This window comes from Triticum urartu, chromosome 3A (assembly GCF_056163025.1).
Source record: "Triticum urartu cultivar PI428250 chromosome 3A, HENAU_Tu73, whole genome shotgun sequence".
NCBI lineage: Eukaryota > Viridiplantae > Streptophyta > Magnoliopsida > Poales > Poaceae > Triticum > Triticum urartu.
Window position 1 is genome coordinate 206,527,729 of NC_141875.1, and position 24,723 is coordinate 206,552,451.

Consider the following 24,723-nt stretch of genomic DNA (forward strand, 5'->3'; position numbering starts at 1 on the left):
CATTTTAACAAGCCCTCTAATTGTGCCATGGAAAAACAGCAGACAAGGAGACCATGCGCCGCCAAAAAAAAGGTAAAGACCGGTAGTTCATTTTTTTTTCTTTTCATTTTGCCAAAACCAGTGGTGTATACTTAATGCGATCCCCCTGGTGTTGCTGGTATGCCAAATGCTCTAGCAGTTGGTAGTTTTCATCAAATTGTAGTAGTAGATGTCTATGGATGCGTTTATTTCTCTTTGGTATCCCATATGCCAGTAGTAGGTATATATGTGATTGTGTTACCAGCTCTTGCTACGGTACGTTGGATTCTGATGTATGAAAGCAGAGAGAATGAAAAATCACTTCAATTTTGTTCCTATAAAAACTAGTGCAAGCTTGATGAACTGTTATGTGTTTATAGATTTAACTGGAGTCCCAAAAACATAACAAGTTGTATGAACTTTCAAACACATGTTTGATGTGCATGTACAAAAAGTAGTTCGATATTATTTCCGAGGGTGATTAGGCAAGCTCCAAGATGTCCAGGAAGATTCAAGGAAATTCCAAAACGTTTCATAATTATTTCAGCAAGCCTCGGCATGCCGCATGCCGCAAGTAAAAGTAAGTATGCCACACGTGTATCCGATTGTCATGGAAATCAAACATAAGAGATGAGTATATTACTACACATAGTGACAGTAGGATATAACCAAACGACAGGGCCTAATTTATTGCCAAATTGAAGTGTGACTAAGGTTTGTTCTAAGCTGCGGAATAACCGGACTCGTAATACACTACGTATATCTTTCCTTTTTCTCCAAATTTACATTTTTTTTTACTTTTATCTTCCTTTTTACGCAATGAAACTTGGCATAGCAGACACGCAGCCACGGTGTCAAATATTCACACAGCGCATTGCTTAAAGTGCTGGTTTCCAGAATCACAAAGCTCCTTAGTCGAGCCAACTACACTTCACAAAAAGAAAAAGGAAAGCATGGAAATAAATTTTAACCATGTCTTGGAAGCTAAGGGCCTTCTCTCATATTCAACAAAGCAGTGATCAACTTGGCTACCAGTATAACCTACTGTTATGATAACGATGATTAGCAAGGCATTTATTCTAATGTATCTGATTAAATACTTGCCCTTTTTCATAACACAGGTCAAAAGTCCTCTATGCTTAACTGAGTATGTTTAACATCAAGAAAAGTAGATTTCACCTACTAAAACTGTCAAGTAACATCATAGGGAAGCCAAATATAATAATGAGGAAAAACAGAGTACTTTGAAAGGGCTTTGCTTAATAATGTTCTCTTTCTACAAAAGCTTGCTTAAGCAGACCAGGGTTGGTAAAGGGAAGATCAGACAATACATTAAGGCACTCTCTAATCAACCATTCGTTGCAAAGTCCTTTATTCAGGGAACAAGTTGTAAGAAATCATTGGCCAATTACATTGGAAAATCTGTGTTGGTTAACTTCTAAGAAACATGTGGGACCTGTTCAAGATTTGCCTTTTACTTCTACAGTAAGCATGATTGGTGTGGAGTTGAGAGTTGATTGCAGGAGGAGAATGGGGGGGGGGGGGGGGGGGGGATAGGAAACAATTATGACTCAGGATCCTCCTAACAGCAGAAGTCAAATGAGCAGGCACTCTTATATCGCTTTAGTTTCCTCCCAAGGTTTTTTAGCAGTAGGGATACATGCCAAGGGGAGGAATCCCATGTTCAACATCGACACAAACAATGTAAACTGCTGCTAGATATGAACTTAAAAACTCCTAGCTCATATGAATTTTCTTTATGCTCATTCTGTCTGTGTTAGTTTAGCTAGGATATTAATTTGCAAAAAAGAAAAGAAAAAAAAAAGAAGAAAGAATATATGACAGTGCTAGGTCACAAATTGGTCTCCACATTTGTGTACTTTTCTTTCTAAACCAGAAAACGGTTCCCACACACACACGTAGCATAAGCATACCTGCAAGTCATATGCAAAGTCCCTGAAACTCTGACTCTCTGGCAGTAACAACCACGCTGTTGTTTTCTTCAAGAAACGGCCACTGCTATGTGCTGTGCAGAGAAACAAGGCTGCTGGGCCCAGTGACAAAACTTAGGAACAGTTGAAAGTACTTCCAGGAACCTGCTCCCGGCATCAATCAATGTAGGCCATGCAAGTACCTAACGCAGATTCATCACGCATCCTGTGCCTCCAAAGTTGGTGCAATATCGCACATCCCCTTTGACCTGATCGGCATCCATGCACGTGTGTTAGCTAGGGAAATAAGCCCCAGGCTGTACAGAAGGCAACATGTCACACACGTTCTCTCGCCTTGGCCATTAGATGAGCCATCGAAAAGTTTCAGTAAGGTGAGAAAAGTCACCTAATTCAGCATGATTCTACGATAAGACACAACAATAATGTCCTAATGATCTTAGACATTACCCTTCATCTAGAAAACCTGTATTTCTTTTAAGGCACCACGCTGCTGTAGCGGCATACTTTTATCCACAAAGGCATGGGATACGAATCCCTGTTCCCATGATGACCAATATAAAAAAACATCCCTGCATACAGTGTTAGCGTTAATCAATACCTTCTTACCTGTAACGATACTTATGTATAACAAAAGTACCAGTATTAATTAGGAAGCAAACCTCTCGCTTTTGGTTACGCCATTTTGTGTACTTTGGCAGCTTGGTTTCACATATGATATATGATGTATTGCCATGTGTATGGAGAGGTTCCTAGAGACTTACGGTTTGTTAGGGGTGGGCCTACCGTGATACAGAAGGTTAAAGTGAGACATCAGACCGATTACTGATCTATTGTAAGATTGTACATGCCTTGGTAAGGTAATTCAAACCAGTCACTGTAACATTCCGATTCAATCACTGTAACATTCCAACTCACGAAGGGTGAAACTAAAAAAAAGGCAGCCTGGTGCACATAGCTCCCGTTTACGCAGGGTCCGGGGAAGGGTCCGATCACTTCGGGTCTTTTGTACGCAGCATTTCCCTACATTTCTGCAAGAGGCTGTTTTCAAGATTCGAACCCGTGACCTCATGGTCACAAGGCAACAGCTTTACCTCCAAGGCATGGTCACGAAGGGTGAAATTACATGATCACAAATTTATGTGATTAGTTCACAAAGCTATTGTGTATGGATATGTTTGTTGAAGACATTCTGTACTCGCAACTTTGCAGAACTTTCATAGGAATGGTTGTTCTTCAAGTGGTGATGGCAATATTGATGTTTCATCAGTGTTACAGTGTGCATTTGTATTTGACTCGTTGATAAAATATTTACTGAGTTTAAACTTTTCTAAGAATCTCCATCTACACTTGTCTACCAAATCACCAAAGCTTAAAGTTTGAGTAACTACAACACTAGAAATGAAGACCGAAACATGACATAGGGCATATCACCTTTGGAAGAAAATCAGATGATTTAAACCTTGGAGTTACTCCCTCCATTCCTAAATATAAGTCGAGATTCCAATATAGACTACATACAGAGTAAAATGAGTGAATCTACACTCTAAAGTAGGTGAGGTCTATATACATCCGTATGTAGTTTGTATTGAAATCTCTAAAAGGACTTATATTTCGGAACGGAGGGAGTACTTGATAGAAGAGTTATTGTCGAAGCAGTTGACAATGCCTGGTAGCTCACTTATTTTATACGCATCGTCTAACAACCCAGCTGCCCTGCAGCATCTCACAGTTCTTTCCCAGAAACCACCCTTCTTTCTCTTCCCTACATGCGCCTCATCCTCCTACTATATAAACCACCCCATTCTGCACCTCATAACCCACAAGAAGAGAAGTAGAAACAAACAAATAACAAGTCTCTTCTATTACTTGTAACAAAGTGCAGCTAAGGACACTTACATGGCGACTTCCATGAGTTGCCTGCTGGTGCTATGCCTTGTCTGTCCCCTCCTTGCTGGTGTCGTACGTGCCAACCCATGGTACGGCTTGTTCCCACAGTTTTACGATCACTCTTGCCCGAAGGCAAAGGAGATTGTGCAATCCATCGTGGCGCAGGCTGTTGCCCAGGAGACCAGGATGGCAGCATCCTTGGTCAGGCTGCATTTCCATGACTGCTTTGTCAAGGTCTCCGTTTCATCTTTCCTGTAGTATCCTTTACATTTTTCTACACCGCTACAATGATACTTGCTGAACATGGTTCCTGCAATGTAGTACAGAAAATTACTATTTCATTGTGAGTCTGTGACTAATAGTAATAGGATAAGCTATGCATTTTATTTCTAATCTTACAGCAGTTCCAATGCTCAACTAAATGCCTAAAGTGTTATTTTTGCTATATTTGTCCTTCATATGGGGAACCTTGTCCTCAGGAACATGGAAGAATCTGTAGTTCCTAGGCTAAACTTTTAGTTTTACCAATGATAAGATAGCCTGCCTACAATGCCATACGACCACTACTTATTGTCTTGATGACATGATCGAGTCCGTACCATGATTGCTTTTCCCTGAAAAGATGGCGATTGCTTAATTCAAGTGCACAATAATTGGCACTCTCCATGCAATGCTCATCCTTCACAAAATGCATGTACCTGATCCAATGAAACTACTATTTCGTTGCATGTGCCGAATCTGTATAGTACCAGCAACTTTTTCTGACTTTTTTTTCCTTCTGTGCATAGGGGTGCGACGCATCCGTGCTACTGGACAACAGCAGCAGCATAGTCAGCGAGAAGGGGTCCAACCCCAATCTGAACTCCCTCCGGGGGTTCGAGGTCGTCGACCAGATCAAGGTCGCCCTTGAGACAGCCTGCCCCGGTACTGTCTCCTGTGCCGATATCCTCGCCCTCGCCGCCCGTGACTCTACTGTCCTTGTATGTGCACACCAAAACTAATTCTTTCCCAGATAGCACGAGTTAAACAATGCAGCCAGTATTAGTGATTCTTTGGGACCCAAATCAACCTGCAGGTTGGTGGCCCTTACTGGGACGTGCCACTCGGCCGCAGGGACTCTCTGGGTGCAAGCATCCAGGGATCAAACAATGACATCCCTGCCCCCAACAACACCCTACCCACCATCATCACCAAGTTCAATCGCCTCGGTCTCAACATCGTCGATGTCGTCGCCCTCTCAGGTGGCCACACCATCGGCTTGTCCCGCTGCACCAGCTTCCGGCAGAGGCTGTACAACCAGTCGGGCAACGGCCTGGCCGACAGCACACTGGATATGTCCTACGCTGCGCAACTAAGGCAGGGGTGCCCCCGCTCCGGTGGCGACAACAATCTCTTCCCACTCGACGTCGTCAGCTCGACCAAGTTTGACAACTTCTACTTCAAGAACATCCTTGCCGGTAGGGGTCTCCTCAGCTCTGACGAGGTCCTGCTTACCAAGAGCGCGGAAACAGCAGCACTTGTGAAGGCGTACGCGAATGATGTGCATCTCTTCTTCCAGCACTTTGCACAGTCAATGGTGAACATGGGCAACATCATGCCACTGACCGGGTCACAGGGGGAGATCAGGAAAGACTGCAGGAGGCTCAACAACTATCACTGAGTTGCTGAAGCTCCTGTAAGTGCTGAATTGTGTGTGAAGTTGGTGCCATATTTTGTTTGAATAAGCAAGTGTGGTTGTAATTTTCGAAATCGCTTGATCATTTGTGTCATGTAATTGCATTATGAAATGTGTGTAATAATAATTCAATATATAAGATGAGTTCACTTGTTTGATAAGCTGGTTATTTGACATAACTTACCAAGTTCTGACTTCCAAATTTCACTCATGGTAGACATCCACCTATTGTTCAACAGCTCTCGTGGTACTCCAGTTGTGCTGACTTCAAGATTTATCATCTGTCAAAATAAAATGGATCAAAAAGAATTAGTCTTTCAAGATACATATAAATTATTGATTCAATCTTGTTATGCCTCCAAGAAATATCTCGGACGGTTATGGAACCACTAAAACTAAATATGACTTGACCAAGTTTGCGCTGATGACCACTAGGATACACCACATCGTATTGCTGTGCCATACTAGGTTCATAAAACAAGTAAACCTCCTAATTTCTAAATGAAGAAAATCAGGTACATGTGATTCTTTTCAGCACAAGTTGTGCAGCTGTGTTATCTTTTGATGACAGCTGGAGAAAGCAGGATGCCAATCAAATTGGAACAAGAGCAAGTGAGGAGAAGTGCCCAAAAAAGAGGAGTCCAGTCACCTGCCTTGCTCATCGGAAGAGCAAGCAAGGAATTATCACACAGTAAACTAGTCGTGCCAAGTTTCACCATAGTAATCAGAGATGCAAATCATGATTGCAAAAATAAATTCAAGGATCTGTGATGTTGATATTTCATCAAACAGATAGGTATAGGGCAACTTGCATTGCAAACCCTCAGTTCATGCTTTCATACTACACTAGTACTGTTAGAACTCATGGACGAGAGGTGTAATCATTACCGCACAGGATACTTGGTTCCAGCAGAGAGGAATTTATTTGTAGGCTCTGTGCTTGAAGTCACTCATTAGCTGAGAACCACCAGCTCAACATCCAGAGAAGCTGGGAGCAAACTAAGGCATTTCATAAACTGGTTGCTTCAGGGAATTAGTTTTTTGAGCTTCTTGTGTCAGGGTTCACGATATTTCTTTACAACACCCAAAATGACACGTAGGTTTCTTGAAAATCATTTTTTAATCATGTTTATCTGAAACCAGTAAGTTCCCAGATAGTTGTGGCTAACCTCACCCAATTGAATTAGAAGTTTTTTGAAAGAGTAAAAACCATCTAATAAACGGCCGCATAAATCTAAGTATAGAGCAAGGGTGATTGTGTTCAGTTGATATGTACAAGGTGCCATTTCCAGAAATTTGTAGAGGGGCAAATGGAAAGGTAGACTAGCCGCTTTAACATGTATTTACAGAATCTGTATGTGAAGCAGGAGACAAGTGCATCATTACATTGTCAAAGATTTCGAAGGAAATATATCCGAATAGGGCTAGAAAGTGAAAATAACAAGACAATGAGGGAACAAAGAGCATATAGTTAAACTAATTACCTGCAGGTCCATTGCTCTTACAAGCTTTCTATTTGCACCATTTTCTCTCGCGTGGTGTTATTTTATCACCAAGCCCTGGTAGCTCTACTAGTAGTTTACTACCCTCAGTTGATCTGATTAGTCGTTTAAGTGCATTTCTTGCGCAAAGAACTGCCACTGGTTTCCTCCTTTCTCATGCCCTCCCAGTGTACAAGATCTTCTGTTGCCAACTGCCAGGATGGTCAATGATGTCAACAAATATTTGCTTCACCTACAAAACACAGAATGCATATTAACAAAATTCTCAAGGATGCATTATGAAGCCTCGGTTATATCTGCAAGAACATGGTGTACTTACGAGAGTAGCTTTGCTTACAGAAGATGATACAATGGGCCAGAAGAACTTCCCTAACAGATTGCACCGGTCACCAAACTTAACCAGAATTCTGAATCATTGCTTCAATTGCCTTATTGGCCTTAACCAGCTCCCCTTTTGAGCAAAGGGAAGCAATAGCAGGATAATATGTGTCAAAGTCGTCATAGAAAGACTTCCCTAGCAAATTGCCATTGTCAATATCAGTATTATCAGTTGTTGTGCATAAACTATCAGTTCTCTCTGTCATGGGTTGCAATGTGCCTCGGGAACTTCCGTGGAGGCAATTGCTAGAAACATCAAAATCGGCTGAACTTAGAACTTGTTCTGAATCTGTTCTAGGATCACAAGCATCATCAGTTCTCTGCAGCTTCTTGAACTGACCAAGTGTATTAGAAATATTAGAATCTGAAGAGGATACAGACATGAGTCTCACCTCACTTAGGATAGTCACAACCTCATCGATCTTCCCTTCCTCACATGCAGAAGACAGAAGAGCAACAAGAGATTCTGTTTCAACCTCATATCCTACGTTGTTTATTAGCTCAACAACTTGTTTGGACTGAAACATCTCCCTCAAGATGCCCCTGGACTCTTCCATCCTTCCTTTTGCATAGAGCCCTTTGACCAGGCTCATAAATCCAACAAAATCTGGGACCATCTCCTTACAATGGTATTCATTAAAGAAGCCTAATGCAGCTTCAGTGTCACCTTTCATACAATGCCCACTAATAACTGCACCAAGTGTAAAAGCATCCGGATGTAGACAAAGCTTCTCAAAATGAGACATAAGCTCAAGCGCTTTTTCAGCTAAACCATAGTTACAGTAACCAGTTATCAGCATGTTGTAAACACGGGTAGTGGGTCTGATACCTTTGCTGGACATTTTCTGAAACAATTCATATGCATCATCTAAGAAACCTTCTCTGCACAAAGCACATATAAGTATAGTGTAAGTTATCATTGTTGGAGGAATGTTGCTTCTTTCTAAGTAATCAAAGAGCCTGAATGCTTCAGTAAAGCATCCGTGCTGGCACAAACCACTGAGAACAGAGTTGTGGATGATAATGGTTGGATGAATCCCTTCTATTTTCATGCTTTCACACAAGTCTAATGCCTTCTCAAGATAACCACCTTTGCAAAGGCCCTCCACTACTATAGAGTACATGGCAAGATCCACAGAAAACCCACTTTGTTCAGCTTCCTTGAGAAAATTATATGCATCCATAATTTCACCTTCTTTCTTTAGTGCAAAGACAGCTCCTCTTAGAACACTGATAGGAATGCTGCCGCTGTTCATGTTACTTGAAAACCGAATAGCTTCACCAACACCCTTCTTGCTGAGGTGACAAGACAGCATATTAATCATTCTAGGTTCATGCAGGCCATGAATCTTAATGAACTCACTTAACAATGGTTCTATGACCTGTTCATTTCCATTGCGGAGTAAGCTCTTGAGTAGCCTGTAGAATGTGTTGCTTGATACAGCAAAGGCTTGTGTTCTGAGTATCTTGTAAACATATAATGCTGCCTGGCAACAATCCCTGCTGCTTAAGAAATCAGAAGCATAATTGCAAACAGATGAAAACAAGTCCATTTCTAGTTCTTCCATCTTATGAATGAAATTTAGCACACCTTGTTCACCACCTTCTTTGAAATTTGCATGAATCAACTTCCTGTAAGTACAGGAATCAGGCCTTAGTTTTTTATGAATGAGATCATAGAACACTTGATCAGCAATGGTGACCTTTCCTCCATTACATAGTGCTCCGATCAGGCCATTGTGAACAACAGTACTGGAGAATGATGTATCTTTCCTGTACTCATCAAACAACTCAACTGCCCTGTCAAAATCCCCAAGTTTACACATCATGTTTATGAGTGTATGATAGGTGACGGTATTAGGGCTTAAGCCCATATCACGCATTCTATGAAACAAGCTGCAGGCATCATCCACCTTGTTGATCACAAATAATGCTTTGATAAGTACATTGCATGTGACAACGTCAAGTGCAATCCCACTACTCTCAAGCCTAGCCTTTATCGCCACAACACCGGTCGTATCCTCTTGCTTAATGTAACCGTGTAACAGCGTGCTATATGTGAAATTATCAGCAGTAACACCTTCAGACATTTCCACGGCCTTGGTAGTTTCACCAGCCTTACACAAACCATTTATTACTGCATTGTATGTCACTGTCCCAGCTTTTACCCCCTTGCTCTCCATCTCTCCAAGCAAAGAGATAGCCTTATCCAAATCCCCCCTTTTGCACAAACTATCGATTAAAATTGAATATACATACTCATCCACCACTACACCTGTCTGTTCAAGTTTCCTCACTATGGAAAAGGCATCCTCTAGCCTATTCCTCTTGCAGAAACCACCAACAAGTGATGTATAAGTGATCAAATTCGGCTTAGCACCCCGTTGCTCCATCTCATCTATGAACCCCTTCACTTTCTCCACGCTACCTTCTCTACACATCCCATCAATAACAATAGTGTAATTAACCACATCAGCTGCAACACCCTTGTCTAACATCAGCCGATGCTCCCGGAACCCTTCCATCAACAGGCCACTGCTCATGTATCCATGAACCAAGCTGCTATAGAACATCGCATCACCCACCATATCCTTCTGTTCCATCTCCCTTATCAGCTCAGCCACGTCACCAATTCTCCCCTGCCTCCCAAGCAAATTCACAACCGCAGTCAGTGTCACCAGGCCTGGCTCAAACCCTCTGACCTCCTTCCTCACTCTATCGTAGAACTCCAAGCCGGCCTCGACCTTGCTGGCCTTGGAGAAGCCAGAAATGATCACACTACAAACACGGTCGTCCACCTGACACCCCCTCGCTGTCATTATATCGAACACCTTGAGCGCCCCGGCCATGTCCCCACGCGCACACAACTCCGATATAATCACACCATAGGTGGACGGGGAAAGGACAGCTCCGTGATCCTCTACACCAGCGGAGAGCAGCTCCAGCGCAAGGCGAGGGTTGCCACGCTGGGCGCAGGCCCGGCGGAGCAGCGCGTCCCAGAGGCGACGGGATGAGGGGGGCGGCCCGGCGAGAGTGAGACGCCGAGCGGCGTCATGGGGGAGGTCGGAGTCGAGCAGCGCGGAGGCTGCAAGGAGGTGGGTGCGGGCGGTGGGGCGCAGGGAGTTGGCGAGCGCCTGAGAGGCGAGGGCGCCGACGAGACGATGCCTGCGGCGGCGGAGGAGCGCGGCGAGAATTCGGTCCACATGCTGCTCGGTGATCGCGCGTCCGAGCTTAACGAGCGTCGGCAACGGTAGCGGTGGGGGTTCGCCGCCGGGGAAGCCCATGGCGGTCGGCGGTTGGCTGCTGCCGCGGTGTGAGTGCGAGTGGGGGGGAGGAGAGGAACGTTCAAGCGCCGCAGTGAAGCGGCATTTGGCGGTGTCGTTAGGGCTGGGCTGTATCCGAGCTCACTTGTATTTGAGACATGGTATAGGCCCATGAGCTTGGTTTACCAGATCTCTTTGGGCCTCATTTTCCAACAATGGGCCGACTCTAAGTAAATGGCCACAAAGTTTAGCCAGTCCACCATGAGACAACTCCCGCATCTACTCGAGCAGAGGAGGAATTATGATGCAGCAGTCGCAGGCGACGGTGGCGGTGGCCGCACCGGCGGCGGCGGCGCGCGCGCACGAGCCAGCGGGCGGCGACGCGCCGCCGAAGCAGGTGGCGCAGGCGATGGAGCGGCTGGGCCGCGCGGGCAGGATCATCGCGGACATCCGGCTCGGCGCGGACCGCCTCCTCGAGGCGCTCTTCGTCGCCGCCAGCGCGCCGCCGGACAGCGCCCAGCAGCACATCGAGAGGAACGAGGAAGTCGTAGCTAAGGAGGAGGTCTCCATGCACCGCCACTTCGACGACCTCCGCGCCCTCGGCAGGTACTCGACTCCGCCCGCGCCCACTTTCTTCCATCTTGATCTGGGAGCTTCTTGTGAGCTCCCTTGGGTGGTTGTATCGTTTGGTTTGGGAAACAAGTTTCCGCTGGGATGGTTCCTGAAGCGTGTGGACAACAGCCACTATCCCATGTTCTGCCGGTATGCCTAGGGGAGACCGTATGCCTATGCCCTAAATCTAAGTCAGGACATTGTTGAGATAGTGGATATTAGTAGTACATGTTTAGATTATGTTGGGGAAATTGGTGCCCGTGATTCTGGCTAAGCTAATTTGAGTTGCGTAGCTGACTTTGCAAGAAAATTGTAACTCTTGAGGTAATTTGGTTAGACAGAGTTACTGTCAGCTAGATTCTGATCTTCTTTTGTTCTGCTTGGCCTAGTTTGTCCTCAACAAGGAACATATTTCGTGTAAAATATCCATGAGAAAATTTGATAACTTCGAACAAATGTATTGAGAGGTTTAAAATGAGATTGCGCTCTGATTTTGACAGAATCTCAGTAATGTTCCTTGCTAAGCCCCTCAGGTAGTCAGGTCTATGTTTTGCTTAATCACTCGACTTTGATCTAGATGTTTTAGGTGTTTGTGGCCTTTTCTGGAGACATAGCGTGATCTATTAAATTGGGATAATTCTAATTCTGTATAACACATGTTTTATACCTGGCTGTTTTGTTTAACTGCTGTGGCTAGAACTAGCATTTAGCAGCTATTGCTTCAGTATGACCCACGGCCATAATTTTACGCTAGAAATTCTCCCTACAAACATATTTCATCAGAGCAACATTTATCTTGTTCAGCGAGCCCTGTAATATTTGTATTGGATAGGAAATTGTGAACAGTTTGATAGTCTGCTTTGTGGTACTGCCTGTACGGCGCATGAACAGCTGTAGCAATATAATCTACTTATCCACTGCACATCAAAGATGTGCGAGTTGTCAATCTTTATGAAGCTGTGAAGTTACTTGTTAATTAATTATAGTTTTACATATATGAGTTAAGTTTTGAGAAAACACTGAAGTTACTAGATAAGGCTAATAAGCCGTGTGATTTGACTTATGGGTGATGAAAGCTATAAAGGTATCTGGAACCAATGTGAATAAAGTTCAGCAGCATACTTGAAAGTTATGAGTTAGTCACACTATTCTCCTACTGAACTGAAGTAAACATTTATATTCATAAAGACATCATAGGTTATGTGCATCCATACCAAAATTTCTTTGATTCTTTTGAACTTTTCAAGAGTAATCCCACATTTTTTTTCATTAACAGTTGGGGAATAGTCATTTAAAGGTTCAACTATATCCGAAGTATCATGTGTTCCTTTTTTAACATTTATTTTATGGTGATTAATTCATTTTATTTATTTTTTTCTGTTAGCAAGGCAATTGGAAGAGTCCGGGGTTCTAAATGGGGCCCTTAAAGCTCGAGGAAATTCATGGGGCTTGCACATGCCACTTGTGTGCCCAGATGGTGCTGTTGTGGCCTATGCTTGGAAGCGTCAATTGGCAGGCCAAGCTGGTGCATCAGCTGTTGACAGAACTAGGTGAAATTCATTACTTCCATGATGTTTGCCTTACTCTTGATTTGCTATTGATGTGCAGCATTTTTTTCCGGGAAAATGTAGAAAAACGTCTGTCTCAATGTGTTCAGATTAAAAGAAGTATATGTACAAGCCTTAAGAAACCCACTGGGAACACAATGTCTGTGGAACCAAGAATGAGGTTACGATGTCACCCGAACTGTACTTATACTTTGATAGTGTTTAATAGATGATGGACACCTGGTCTCTACGCACTTTTGTGTTGTTTCCACATCCACCAAGAGGTGAGCTGGATCAGCAATCATGTACCACCGGAGGTGATACCATAGATCTTATCTAGGAGAGTGGCATGCGACACTTTCACCAACCATCAGTGCGCTAAAAGATAAAGAAATGTAAGAGTGTTTAGATCACTACTTTAGTGATCTAAATGCTCTTATATTTCTTTACAGGGGGAGTAACTGACAAGCCCACCTTGATGCTAGGCGACGCCCTGTCACCTAGCCAGTTTATCCCACCCAGGTGGGCCCCTAGCCTGCTTGCCTATTCAGCAATTAGGTGCTAGGCACTGTTTTACAGACCGACTAGCGCCTAACGCCTTGGTGAACATGGCCAACCATACAATCAATTGAATGTATATTCAATGTTTTTTGTATAGTGTTACTCTCTAAAATACGATGATAATTTCTGGATCTCTCACTCCCTCCCTCCCTTTATATGTGGTTATGCGCGCACTGATTTATGCCTAAATGGAGAAATTGCTCTCCCGATGTTATTTCTTACTTTTTTCATGCATACAATTTCTAAGTGCTATATACCTAAAAACTTGGGAGGAAGCTTTTGGTTTGGGATTCATCTTGTTTCAATGTTGTTTTCAGGTTAGCTCTCAAGGCCTTCACTGACCAGAAAAGAAGATTCTTTCCTCATCTAGAAGACGAAGTTCTTAACCATCTCCATGATGGTGAATCTGGTATTGCTAAAAGGCCAAGGATGCCTGCGGGCAATGGAGAGCTGGAAGAAAAAACTTTGTCCGAGATACTTAAGAATCTAGAAAATGAAGTACCCAACATGAAAATATCCACGTATCGTCGTTTAGATTGGTCAAAAAGAGCTTCAGCATTAGCATCTCTGATGGATGATGACTTTGTGGATCCATCTAAGGAGTTGAACCTGCAAAATATGGGAAAATCGAGACCTGGTTCTGTGACGACTCCGATAGATCAGGTTGCAGTAATTGAGTTGCTGGTTCCTTCAATATTTAGAGTTGTAGTGTCATTGCATCCTGCAGGATCTGTTGATCCTGATGCTGTGGCATTCTTCTCTCCAACTGAGGTAAGAATGTCTTCCAAAAGCTGACTTCATTCATGATTCATCACAATTTTGAACTTTGCATAAGCAGACAAGCACTGGTGCAAAAAGTGTGTGTTCACTACCGTCTCCAGTCCAGAAATAACTTATGTATTGGACTTGGACAGAGTCTTAAGATATAACTTTAACCACAAACTTTTACTATAGTACAGGCATAAAACCCAAGAAAGATGTAATATTTTGGAAATACTTTCCGAGACAAATATGTACATATTATTTTTCAAGTTTCCGATATATGTTAAATGGTTTGGCAGTCAAAGTTATAAATTTTTGACCGAAGGTATGTCCAAAACACCGCTTCTTTGTGAACTGGAACGAGTACCCAATACCATATAAGTAGTTGCTTATGTAGCAAGATCACTTTCTGTGTCTTAGCATGTTCCCATTGATACACTTAATAGGCAAAGTGAGCATTCTTGTTGATAATGAGTGGGCAAGATATTATTTCTGACAGATGCAGTTATCCTCTGTTAGGGAGGAAGCTACCTTCATGCGAGAGGCTTGTCGGTGCATCACGTCTTTAAGCATGTGACGGTAAATGCTTCTTTTATGATCTTTGAGCTGATTATTTGTTCCCATAAGAGGCATTCGAATTGAAGCATGGGTGTACTGTTGTGATTATGTAGGAGCATGCTGACAAGGCATTGCAGTACTTCATCAGTGTGGAACCCAGTAAAGCACTTTCTATTTTATTGGTGAGTTGCAGCAAATTTTAGTCATTGAGATAAATATACTGCACGGCAGTAATCCAGTTATTACCAAAACTTATCGCTAGAAATCCATTGCAACAATTCTACCTTGCTTGTGTTTAAGTACTAACAGATGCAAACCTTTTGCAGCGTTGGATTGCTGATTATCAGACTCTATTTACAAAACTTTGCAGGTAATCCTCCTTAGATATGCAACTTGATTTGCATCATATCATCATCAACCATTTCTCCTGTACAGACAAGTAACACTGCATTATTTGTCATGCAGTAAATGCCGACGGCTTCTGCTCATGGACAAGTCTTTGGCTTTGCTTCTACCCCCGGTTCATCGCCCCTACCAGCAGATCTCGAGCATTGGTTCAGATCATCAGGAAGCCTATCACATTGGATGTTCTTCCTATGATGCCTGACGCTTCTACGCACTCTGGACTTCTAGCTAGGATGTTTCTAACACCATCACCCGACTGTATCTGTGCTATACCAGCCTAATCTGTAGGACGATGAAAATGTTGAAGTGAATTTTTAAGAACTAAAGGCTTGGTGATCGAGGAGTTACTCTGTTTACATTTTCACCTTACCTGTGTAAAACCTGTGTATCTCATGAGCAGAAATTGTGGTAAACAGATGTTGCAAATTTTGATAATTGTTATGTACTGAGCTTTAACTGCTCTGTGAAACTATGCGGGCATACATTGTTGATTTGTTTGTCGCTGCCTGAGAAATAATTATAAAATATTATGCATATGTATACAAGAAACTTCAAATTGGCGGATTACATGTACCGTGAAACACTGGAATAATTATCTGGAAAAAAGGAGTAACTGTGCTTGACATCTCAAACTGTTTATTCATATTTCTATAAATAGTCTTCATCAGTAGCAATGTTAAATTGTTACAACCTGCACCGAAATAATAGGAGTGGCAAACCAGGTGATTGTACTCCTGACTTAACCTAATTACATTGTTATAGATAACCAGTTTGTCAAATATTTACAGTACACACCTCTCAAGTAAGTTCTCATGAAAGCTCTTTGCAAGCTCCACTGCAGGTTAGTGGCTATTCAAAAAGCTCTCCTTGGGTGTTTCCCCATATCGCAAAGCTATACTATTATGTACAAATTTTACTACAGGACAAGCTGTGTTGCCAAAATGTATTAGATAGGCAACAGCCATCAGTTCAAGAGCTCTCCTGGAACGACTGCGACCGAGAAAACGCTGCGGGGTTCGCCTGTAAAGCACGGGCAGGGCGTGCATCTGCTGGCTGGCCCTTGCTCTCACCCTTGAACTGGAAAGGCTTGAAGACGCCAGGGTCTCCAGGTTTGATGCCAAGAGTTGCCCATATGGAACTCTTCGCTGCCTCATCGGGGTCATCGATGCGGAGCGTCTTGGGAACCCATAGTGATTTCTCCTCCTTGTCATCTTTCTGTGGATTGGGGTCCCTGGAATGCTTCCCCAGAGTAGGAGACCCATTGCCTGAACAGCTGCTGTTGCTTGACCCAGACGGCGATATGCACCCGTTGGTCCCGACCCATGGTGTGTTCCATGCCGCGGCTGGCCAGCTTGGTAAGCAACCCCAGAGTGCAGGTGGAACAATAGGATATGGAAACGGGGGTGCAGGAAGCCTTGAGCCTGGCATCATGGGAGAGTTCATCCATGGCGCCGAACTAGTGCTGCAGCTTTCTGATGGAGAAGCAGACTCGGGCATACTTCCACCCGGCACCATTACAGGAAGGTTGTTCCACCCCATGCTCCATGGGTACATGAAAGGAGGTCCAAGGTAATACTGAGGCACCGGACCAACCCCATTACAGTAAACAGGCGCTCCGTTCTGACCAGGCGGGACTGCGTTTGCAGGTAACCCATTGTTTGATGTGGTAGTCGATGCGCATGAGTTATCTTCCCTGGTTTCATCTCTTGGTACAGATCCAGCATTGGTCACATTCTGCTCTTCAATGTTCAGCACCGATACCATCGATTCACAAAGTGGCACCTCAGGCCCAAACTTGAGAACTGTTTCATTTCTACTGGCTGATTGTGTCGGGATGGAAGGTAGAGATGCAAGGACTTCTGGGTTCACTGTGTCAGAGATGTCTACTCTAGACCCCAGCAGACAATCAGGGGCCATCAACAACTGACGGTAGTGCAGCGCTGAATTCTTGCTTTTGCGCCTCCCAGCACCGACAGGTACATTCCTCATACTCCCCCCTGCAGTCCAATACCTTTGGCAATTCTTACAGAAGTGCCTTGGTTGATTAACATTGTAGTTGTTGTAATAGCAGAACTTTGTATCCATGCTGTTGCACCGAGGGCAAGGTATAATTTTATCTGGCTTCTTGAGCACCCTATCCTGGCCTGATTCGTCATTTGATTTCTTCTCATTTTCCTCCTTCGGGTCTGATGCCACCTTCTCTTCAGCATTGCTTATCTGGGCCTGGTCGTCTTTCTTATGGTCCAAGGTAGATGAACTGGCTGTTTCTGCATTTTGTTTGGCTTGTGGTGCATCAACCTCCATTTCGTCATCTTTTCTCTCCCTTAGTTCATCACCTTTCATTCCACCATCTTCTTTCTCTTCTGGAGCGTCCACCTTCATTTCACTATCGCCTTTGTCTTTTGTTTCTTTGTGTTGTTCCTATAAAATTGCAACACGAGGTACTGTTAAAAGAGTACTTCAACTCAAACAAAACAGAAGTTACTATATTTAACATCTTGCAGAGGTGAGAACATTATGTTTCTGCAGATGCACCAATAGGTCAAAAACATGATCATAAATCAAATCAACTATAGTCTTCATAGGGGACAATATTGGCTAACAAAAGATCCGAGATATTGCCATATTGGTTATGTTACCACTCCACACATAGAAAACTTGGAAGCATTGCGTCCTCAAATACTAACCAAAACTAGCATAGCATGCGCATTTAACCACGGTAAGACAGCGTTAAGAAAACCACAGAAATTCATCACGGGGTTCAAGTTCGGCTGCTTGAACACAAAATCGAAATTCGATCAGCTTAGCGCAGCGGCAATAGACACTTGTAAGTTGGGCCAAAAAAGAGCAAATAAAAGATGTACTGTACGACATATGGTGACATATGATATGACATACGATTTTGCGTGCCCTGCTTTAACAAGATCAAGGTATTCTGGGTCAGGTGTTCAAAACAGAAGCCCCCCCAGGTGACCACTCGTGAACAAATGAAGATGAGAAGCCCCTTGAAGGACCACCCCATGCTCAAAACAAGCTGAATTCTGCATGGATGGCTTACTCTGCACTCCTAATAACCACTTCTGAGGAAGCAGCATGACAACACCCTACCAACTCTGTTGTGTCCTCACCCAGCCATCTATATGTAGGCAACATGTGGTATGTCTTCTTCTGTTCATGCACCAAATGGAAGTGATAACTAACTTTTCAATTTACTCCAGTTATGGTAATAATTCCGTGTTCAACTTCATTTTGTCTAACGAAATAAGGTGTAACAAAAATGAGAAGAAGAGGAAAGGCAAATGATATACAAAAATGGTTTGCTGGTTCCCAGGCGACCGAGAAATTACTATTTCTAAGCTACTTCAAAACAAATGTTCGATTGGGTCATCAAGATTTGTTCAAGTACAAAACTATGACAGTAGTATCTTGATCGGAAGGCTATTACCGTTGACTCAGAGATTAGTAACTCCGAGGAGTCCCATACAGTATAATATAAAAATGAATAGACGATTGTTAATCCCCATTAATCAGCATCTCGCTCACAGCATGGTAGTACAATTATTGTTGTACCTCCGGACCCCACAGCTAGGAGACCTTTCGCTGCAGCTTTTTTGGAAACAAAGATAGAGCCCAAATAGGAGAAACCGACGTCCAGCTGTGCCTGGCCAAAGAGATTACCCCTCCTGTACTTTTGGACCTATCCATTCTGAGATCCAGACGAAACCCGGTCTATTTTATCATCCTGCGGGTCACCTGATCAGCATGCACATCCTCGCCGTTTATCTAAACCTCGAGTCCACTCTATAAAATTCTAAACCTCGAATCCACCCACCCTCGTTCTCCAATTCGATCGCCGGATTCTAAACATTTTGTAGTAATTTTTATTTTTATTACAAGTAAGTATTTTGCAATATGCAGACTCTAAACATGATGGGATGAAGGTGCGCCTCCTTGATTTCGCACGGAAACCGAGGAACATGCATATTGAAATTGTCGATCAAACAAAAGCCCTCCTTGAGCTAACCTTATTATTATCAGCCTCTGGCTCGGCCTCTGACTCCTGCGGCGGCGGCGGCGGCGGGTGCTCGGAGCCGGCCGTCGCCTCCGCTTCCGGCGGCCCGGGCGCAGCGTCAGGAACCAACGGGATCACCCGCCCGAAGAGCTTTATGCCAGAATCCATCTGATCCGACATCGTCGATCCCACCCGCGGACCCGGCAAGGATCGATCGCGGGCTGCCGCTGCCTCTGCTATTGTCACTGCAAGTTGAGCGAAGTTGCGAGAGAGCAAACACCGAGCTGGTGGAGGGAGAGATGAGGGGAAGGGGGGCTAATGGATATAGCTGCTACTCTACATGGGGAATATGGGATTGAAGTATCAAGCCGAAGGGGCAAAAATAAAAGGTACTAGGGTGAATTTCACACTGGGGACTTCTTTTATTAAGAAATGGGTTTAATGCACGCGTGTCCTCTACCAGTATAATAATTGCACAAGCATCCCAGTGAAATGATGCTAGTAAGTAGTATTCCCAGTACACCAGTAATTCATGGGTCCTTTTTTTACCTAAAAAAATCATGGGATGTTTTGCGAATGGATACATTTACGGCAATAACATAGGAACTTTGCTTCGGTATATTATCCCATAAAAGTTAAACGATTTTGATGAGATTAAATATGGAGATTACAAGGTATTGTACCATTTAATGAAAAAGGATAATATAGTCTCAGGCTAGTAGTAATATCACTAGTAACATCATGTTTTTCAAGATAATTTTGCTTATGTGATGCACATATTTAATGATGAGAGAGGTGATGGTGGTAACTTAGCTAGTTACTGTAACATCACACATACCAAGACAATATGAGTCTATAGGCTAATAAATGAACCATAACATGACAACACACATATGTTACTACCCATTGTGAAGGTAGTAACTTAGCCTAGTAAAATATGATGTTACTAGTTTAAGTTACTCCCCATTATGGCTAGTCTAATAGTGGGAGTAACTGTACTCCCTTCATTTTTATTTAGTCCGCATATTAGCTTTGGTCAAAGTCAAACTTTGTAAACTTTGACTAAGTTTATAAACAAAAATATTAACATATACAATAAAAGATCAATACCACTAGATTCATTATTGAATGTACTTTCACATCATATAGATTTGTTATGGTAAATGTTTATATATTTTTTTATAAACTTGGTCAAACTTTGCAAAGTTTGACTTCGGTCAAACCTAATATGCAGACTAAATAAAAACGGAGGGAGCAGTAATATAGCGCAGTTCAAGAAAATTTTGCTTATGTGGCATGTAGTTAATAAGGAGAGAGGTGTTTAGAGAAACATAATATGTTACTGTAACATAGCGTTTCCCGAGAAAGAATGAGTCTACAAGATAATAAATGAAACCATCTATAACACTACTACTCCCTCCTTTTCGATTTATAGGGCTTATCTCAAAATTTTAGTTTTTCCATTTTATAAGGCTCAATTTGGTTGTTTCCCATCACATGTTCAGACTTCAAGGTGCATTAAATCATTGCATGCAAGTATTAAGAGAAAACTGGCCAACGCATGCACTTTATGCATGCATGCATTGCAATTAATGCATTTGTAAACACAATTTTTTGACGAAAATAAGAGCATTAATTGGGTGCTTTTGCAAACTACAAAAAATATTCCACCACTCATCATGTCCTTTGGTTGGTAAGATTTTTGAATTGAGCCTTATAAACCGGAAAGGAGGGAGTACTATGTTACTTTGCACTATAAAAGTAGTAATTTAGACTAGTGTTATATGTATGCGAAAATGCATAGGCGCATCTGCGGGCTCATCCTCCCTATATCTCACCATTGAGTAAGCATAGGGATCTGTACCGCTATATTAGTCTGCGTGTATTTCTCAAATTTAATTAAACGTATGCTTTCTTTTAGGAGAGGTATTTTTCTATAATCTTACTTATCCCTGACAAAGAATAAATACATCAACGTGTGAACACATTTACATGTGAACGATTGCACACTTGGGCTGGACATCTCACAATGCCCCACATGCATGTAAATTTTAAGAGCTCTACGTTTTGAATCATATAAACACATCTAATAAATGCAGCTTGTGGAGTACCAAGTTCCTAGAAAATTTCTTTCAATGCTAATTCCTAGACAATTGTGTAGGTAAATCCGAGAGATTTTTCAACATATTTCATATTGTTTTTTTCTTAAGTGAAAAACTGAGAACTTCATGATAATAGTTCTAGAAACTTATTCATAATAATCTCAGTTTTTTTTGAAAATCTAAGGAATTATTCTCTTCTGGAAAGCTGAGGATTTAATAATAAAATTCTAAGAAAGGTGCAATTAATCGTCAAAATCAAAACAAATGTATCCCGTCACATAGACACAAACGAAATTGCTACAGGCCATCGGTGGAAGAGAAAGTTTCTTTCTTTACATTTTTACAGTGCTTCATCATGGTTCTTTTTATTAAATGGACGTGTACTAAAAGTCTTTGCCATTCATTGCTTGGTTGAAATCTTTGCTATGTTTGTTAGACACAGTACCTCGAATTGAATGACTATGGAGAGCATCTACTGCTGCCATATACACAAGCACGATGTATTGCGCTCTCGCTGCCACTTAAACTAAAACCTGCACCGATCCCCAAACGAACAACTAGTGGCTTTAATTCAAGGGGTGTGCGTCGCCGTGTGCTCTCCGTCCGTGTCCCATATGCATGACATTAGTATAAGTTACTCCCCACTATGACCAGCCTTATGTATCCAAATCAATCTACTCAATGTGTTTGGTCTACAGGCTAATATGGCGATAGCCTTTTTAAATAACTCTAAGATTCATGCAAACTTTTCAGGGGGTGTAGTAGTATCATAATATTTTTTGCAAAAATAAGATCATAATCTTCTACTAAAACATTTGTCTCGTTAGCATGTTAAAGACCACGTTTTATGTTCAAAACAAGAACGGTTTAAGGCATCTCTAGTTATCCACAGAGACATTTGGACGTGTCCGCTGACATCCTCATTTATCAAAAAATTGTGGTTCTTTGTGAGATGCCTCATTGGTTAATGCTGTGGCGATGATTAAGTCCAGGTACTGGTTAGTGGGTTCACTCGGTAAAAGAGGCATGCATTGAGAAGCACAGGGTAAAGTGGATGTGTCAAAATTTAGAGGGGGGCTCGGTTTCCGAAACTAGCATATCTTCAATGATGCAATGCTTGCTAAGAAAGCGTGGAGGCCAAGCTCAATGTTGATTGGGCTTTCACCCAGGCGGATGGCACTGGAGGTGGTGGCATGATCCGGCGTGACTCCAGCGGCTCAGTCAACTTCACATCGTGCGGGTACTTAAGGGTGTGTACGAGTGTGTTGGAGGCGGAGCTCGAGGCAATTAGGGAAGGTATTGAGCTGGCCTTATAACTGAGCACTCAACCTTTATAGTAGAGTCCGATTGTGTTGTTGTGGTAAATATGATCAAAGAGGTTGCTTGGAGGGGGTCGTGAACACACATATTATCTCATGTGAGGAGAGAGAAAAATGTTGTAAGCCATGCCCTTGGGCAAATGGATCACTCTAGCCCCAAGACTGAGGTTTGGCTTCGAGTAGGACCTGATGAAATTAGTGAAGTTTGTCTAGAGAATTGTATTGACTCTATTTGATGAATGAATCTATCATTCCCCACAACAAAGCAAGTATGGAGGCCGTTGGAGCAGCCAAACAGCTTGTGTGCTTGAGTTATAAAGGGGCGATACTACTTCAATGGAGAGTTTTTACAAGCCAGATGTCCTCAAAGTTCCTCCTCACATGGAAGGCGATTATACAAGGGAATAAAATGTTGTTGGAGGGCTTGATTAGGTGTGTTGGGGATTGTTTGACGACGTAAATATGGCATGACAAGTCAAATCTCGGATGAACTGGTGGAACTAGTGGGGGACCTCATTTACGCCATAACATGGGAGCAAGATGTGGATCTCATTCAATCGGCCTTCATTCCTCCAAATGCGGAGGCAACCTTATGTATGCCATGACAGAGAGTAATGGCGAGTGATTTTTGGCCTGGGCATGGGAGCAATTGGGTGTGGTCAGGTCGGCATACCAATGATGGTGGAGGAAAGTTTTTGAGTGAAGGTTTACCATGTTGTTCTGGGATTCGCCCCGTGATTTTATGATCTCATTGCATGTGGTCATGCCAGGTTATTCTGGGATTCACCCCGTGATTTCTTTGATATGAAGTGCCAAAGTTACACCCATTGACACGGGCTAGGGATTTTCTCGACCTATCGTTCATTAGCAAGAAGGACGAAGTGATGATAACATCTGTCATGTGGCCTATATGGGGGAATCAAAACAAACATGCTCCTGGAGAGATTGGATACCAGTCGCTGTGTTCTATGCAATTGACAAACTTGTAAAGTCCCTGGATGTTACTCCAGCACTTTTAGGTGGGGAGTATATGTTGGAACAGAGATGGATGATGATTGCTAGGTTATGGCCTAACTAGTTTTTTTGTGAAGGACGATTACCCCCGGCCTTTGATGCACATAGCCATATGGCCTAACTAGTTAGACCCCAAGTGCAATGGTTTGTACTAAACAACAATATTCCCCTCACTAAGAAACTAAGGTATCAATATGTGGAGGTACAAGGTTCTTACATCAATGATAAGCTTTGCAACATAAATTAAACTTCCCTTGTGCCCACTTCAATAACTAATAATTCACTCTTAGACCGAGATACCCTTTGCATCATCCAAGTCTTAAGTATAAAATGGATAATTATTACCTTAGGCAAGATGACATAGTGTTGTGTTGCAATATTTCATTGGAAGCATCGTACAAAGATTTATCCTTAGTGGCAATAATACAGTGCATTCCTTTTCCATTTTTTGTCGTCATGGTAGTTTACTTGCAAAATTCAAAACCAACTAATGCACACATTTCCCACTGTTATCCATCTAATTAACCAAGAAAAAGAAAATAACCAAAGAAAATTATGCGTATATAAATAAAACATAGGGCATCAACACAATTTGAACATAAAGAAATAATTCATCACATGATCGCCATCACTGTTAAGGTTTACATTAGATGGACGATAATTGGGTAGGGAAGCTCAAATAACCATTGTATTAAACTACAAAGAGGAGAGATTACATCTTGGCTACTATCGTCAACCCATAGTTCACAAGATGGACTATTGAAAATGATGGAGGTTAATGAAGATGGCGATGAATCCCACTCTGTCAGACTACGAAATCAGGGCTGAAACAAAGATCGTTTCGGAAAGCGAAGTGGCGGCAGAGAAAAACTAGTTGATAGATATGACGGAAATCGGGAGGAGTATATAAAGCATGTTGCAATGGGAGAGCACCTAGGGTGCCCTAGGGCTCATACACCCACCCTAGGGCCAAGGGCGCCTACACAAGGTATTTGGGCCCACTGGGCTTCCCTTGCCGTGGATCTTGGTTGTAATCCTCCCTCGGACATCCTAAGTGCGTCTGAATTTTTTTCCAGTTTTTTTCTAAGATACGTAGATATTTTATTGTCCAAAATATAAAAATAGCGAAAAATAGAAACTAGCACTCGACACTAAA

The 24,723-nt window shown here is 42.6% G+C and overlaps 4 protein-coding genes across 11 annotated transcripts; 2 read left to right on the forward strand and 2 right to left on the reverse strand.

Moving 5' to 3' along the window:
* Positions 1–1,728: 1,728 nt before the first annotated feature.
* On the reverse strand, positions 1,729–10,838 carry LOC125543623 (Pentatricopeptide repeat (PPR) superfamily protein). 7 transcript variants are annotated; one of them, XM_087546805.1, is made up of 7 exons: positions 7,354–10,838; positions 7,017–7,266; positions 5,717–5,813; positions 3,867–4,167; positions 2,418–2,539; positions 2,153–2,218; positions 1,729–2,062 (listed from the first exon to the last, which is right to left on the reverse strand). In XM_087546805.1, the coding sequence occupies exon 1, from the start codon at positions 10,694–10,696 to the stop codon at positions 7,430–7,432; it is 3,267 nt and encodes a 1,088-aa protein (XP_087402931.1). In that variant the 5' UTR covers positions 10,697–10,838; the 3' UTR covers positions 1,729–2,062; positions 2,153–2,218; positions 2,418–2,539; positions 3,867–4,167; positions 5,717–5,813; positions 7,017–7,266; positions 7,354–7,429. The 7 variants fall into 7 exon arrangements, with proteins under 7 accessions (XP_087402931.1, XP_087402929.1, XP_087402930.1 ...); XM_087546803.1 differs by adding an exon at positions 2,630–2,719 and having other exon boundaries at positions 1,729–2,218; XM_087546804.1 differs by adding an exon at positions 2,630–2,749 and having other exon boundaries at positions 1,729–2,218.
* LOC125543626 (peroxidase 49) lies at positions 3,772–5,693 on the forward strand. Its single transcript, XM_048707039.2, has 3 exons — positions 3,772–4,091; positions 4,646–4,837; positions 4,933–5,693. The coding sequence occupies exons 1-3, from the start codon at positions 3,867–3,869 to the stop codon at positions 5,515–5,517; spliced, it is 1,002 nt and encodes a 333-aa protein (XP_048562996.1). The 5' UTR covers positions 3,772–3,866; the 3' UTR covers positions 5,518–5,693.
* A 99-nt stretch (positions 10,839–10,937) lies between the features above and the next one.
* On the forward strand, positions 10,938–15,589 carry LOC125543625 (mediator of RNA polymerase II transcription subunit). Of its 2 annotated transcripts, none has more exons than XR_007298623.2 (7): positions 10,938–11,281; positions 12,676–12,837; positions 13,713–14,166; positions 14,657–14,736; positions 14,829–14,897; positions 15,042–15,085; positions 15,181–15,323. XR_007298623.2 is itself a non-coding variant. In XM_048707036.2 (7 exons), exons 1-7 carry the CDS (start codon positions 10,977–10,979, stop codon positions 15,320–15,322), a joined length of 1,236 nt encoding a protein of 411 aa, XP_048562993.1. In that variant the 5' UTR covers positions 10,940–10,976; the 3' UTR covers positions 15,323–15,589. The 2 variants fall into 2 exon arrangements, 1 of the variants encoding a protein (XP_048562993.1); XM_048707036.2 differs by having other exon boundaries at positions 10,940–11,281; positions 14,677–14,736; positions 15,181–15,589.
* Positions 15,590–15,730: 141 nt separating this feature from the next.
* Positions 15,731–19,520, reverse strand: LOC125543624 (cyclic dof factor 2). The gene is made up of 2 exons (XM_048707035.2): positions 19,145–19,520; positions 15,731–17,541 (listed from the first exon to the last, which is right to left on the reverse strand). Exons 1-2 carry the CDS (start codon positions 19,310–19,312, stop codon positions 16,090–16,092), a joined length of 1,620 nt encoding a protein of 539 aa, XP_048562992.1. The 5' UTR covers positions 19,313–19,520; the 3' UTR covers positions 15,731–16,089.
* Positions 19,521–24,723: the final 5,203 nt, after the last annotated feature.

Excerpts from the sequence above, each read along its gene's own strand:
- LOC125543625 (XM_048707036.2), top strand. The coding sequence starts at position 10,977 with ATGATGCAGCAGTCGCAGGCGACGGTGGCGGTGGCCGCACCGGCGGCG. Across the intron at positions 14,737-14,828 it reads ACGTCTTTAAGCATGTGACG|GAGCATGCTGACAAGGCATT; the intron begins GTAAATGCTTCT and ends GTGATTATGTAG. Across the intron at positions 15,086-15,180 it reads CTATTTACAAAACTTTGCAG|TAAATGCCGACGGCTTCTGC; the intron begins GTAATCCTCCTT and ends TTTGTCATGCAG.
- LOC125543626 (XM_048707039.2), top strand. The coding sequence starts at position 3,867 with ATGGCGACTTCCATGAGTTGCCTGCTGGTGCTATGCCTTGTCTGTCCC. Across the intron at positions 4,092-4,645 it reads TCCATGACTGCTTTGTCAAG|GGGTGCGACGCATCCGTGCT; the intron begins GTCTCCGTTTCA and ends TTCTGTGCATAG. Across the intron at positions 4,838-4,932 it reads CCCGTGACTCTACTGTCCTT|GTTGGTGGCCCTTACTGGGA; the intron begins GTATGTGCACAC and ends ATCAACCTGCAG.
- LOC125543623 (XM_087546806.1), bottom strand. The coding sequence starts at position 10,696 with ATGGGCTTCCCCGGCGGCGAACCCCCACCGCTACCGTTGCCGACGCTC.
- LOC125543624 (XM_048707035.2), bottom strand. The coding sequence starts at position 19,312 with ATGTCGGATCAGATGGATTCTGGCATAAAGCTCTTCGGGCGGGTGATC. Across the intron at positions 17,542-19,144 it reads CAGAGGCTGATAATAATAAG|GAACAACACAAAGAAACAAA; the intron begins GTTAGCTCAAGG and ends GCAATTTTATAG.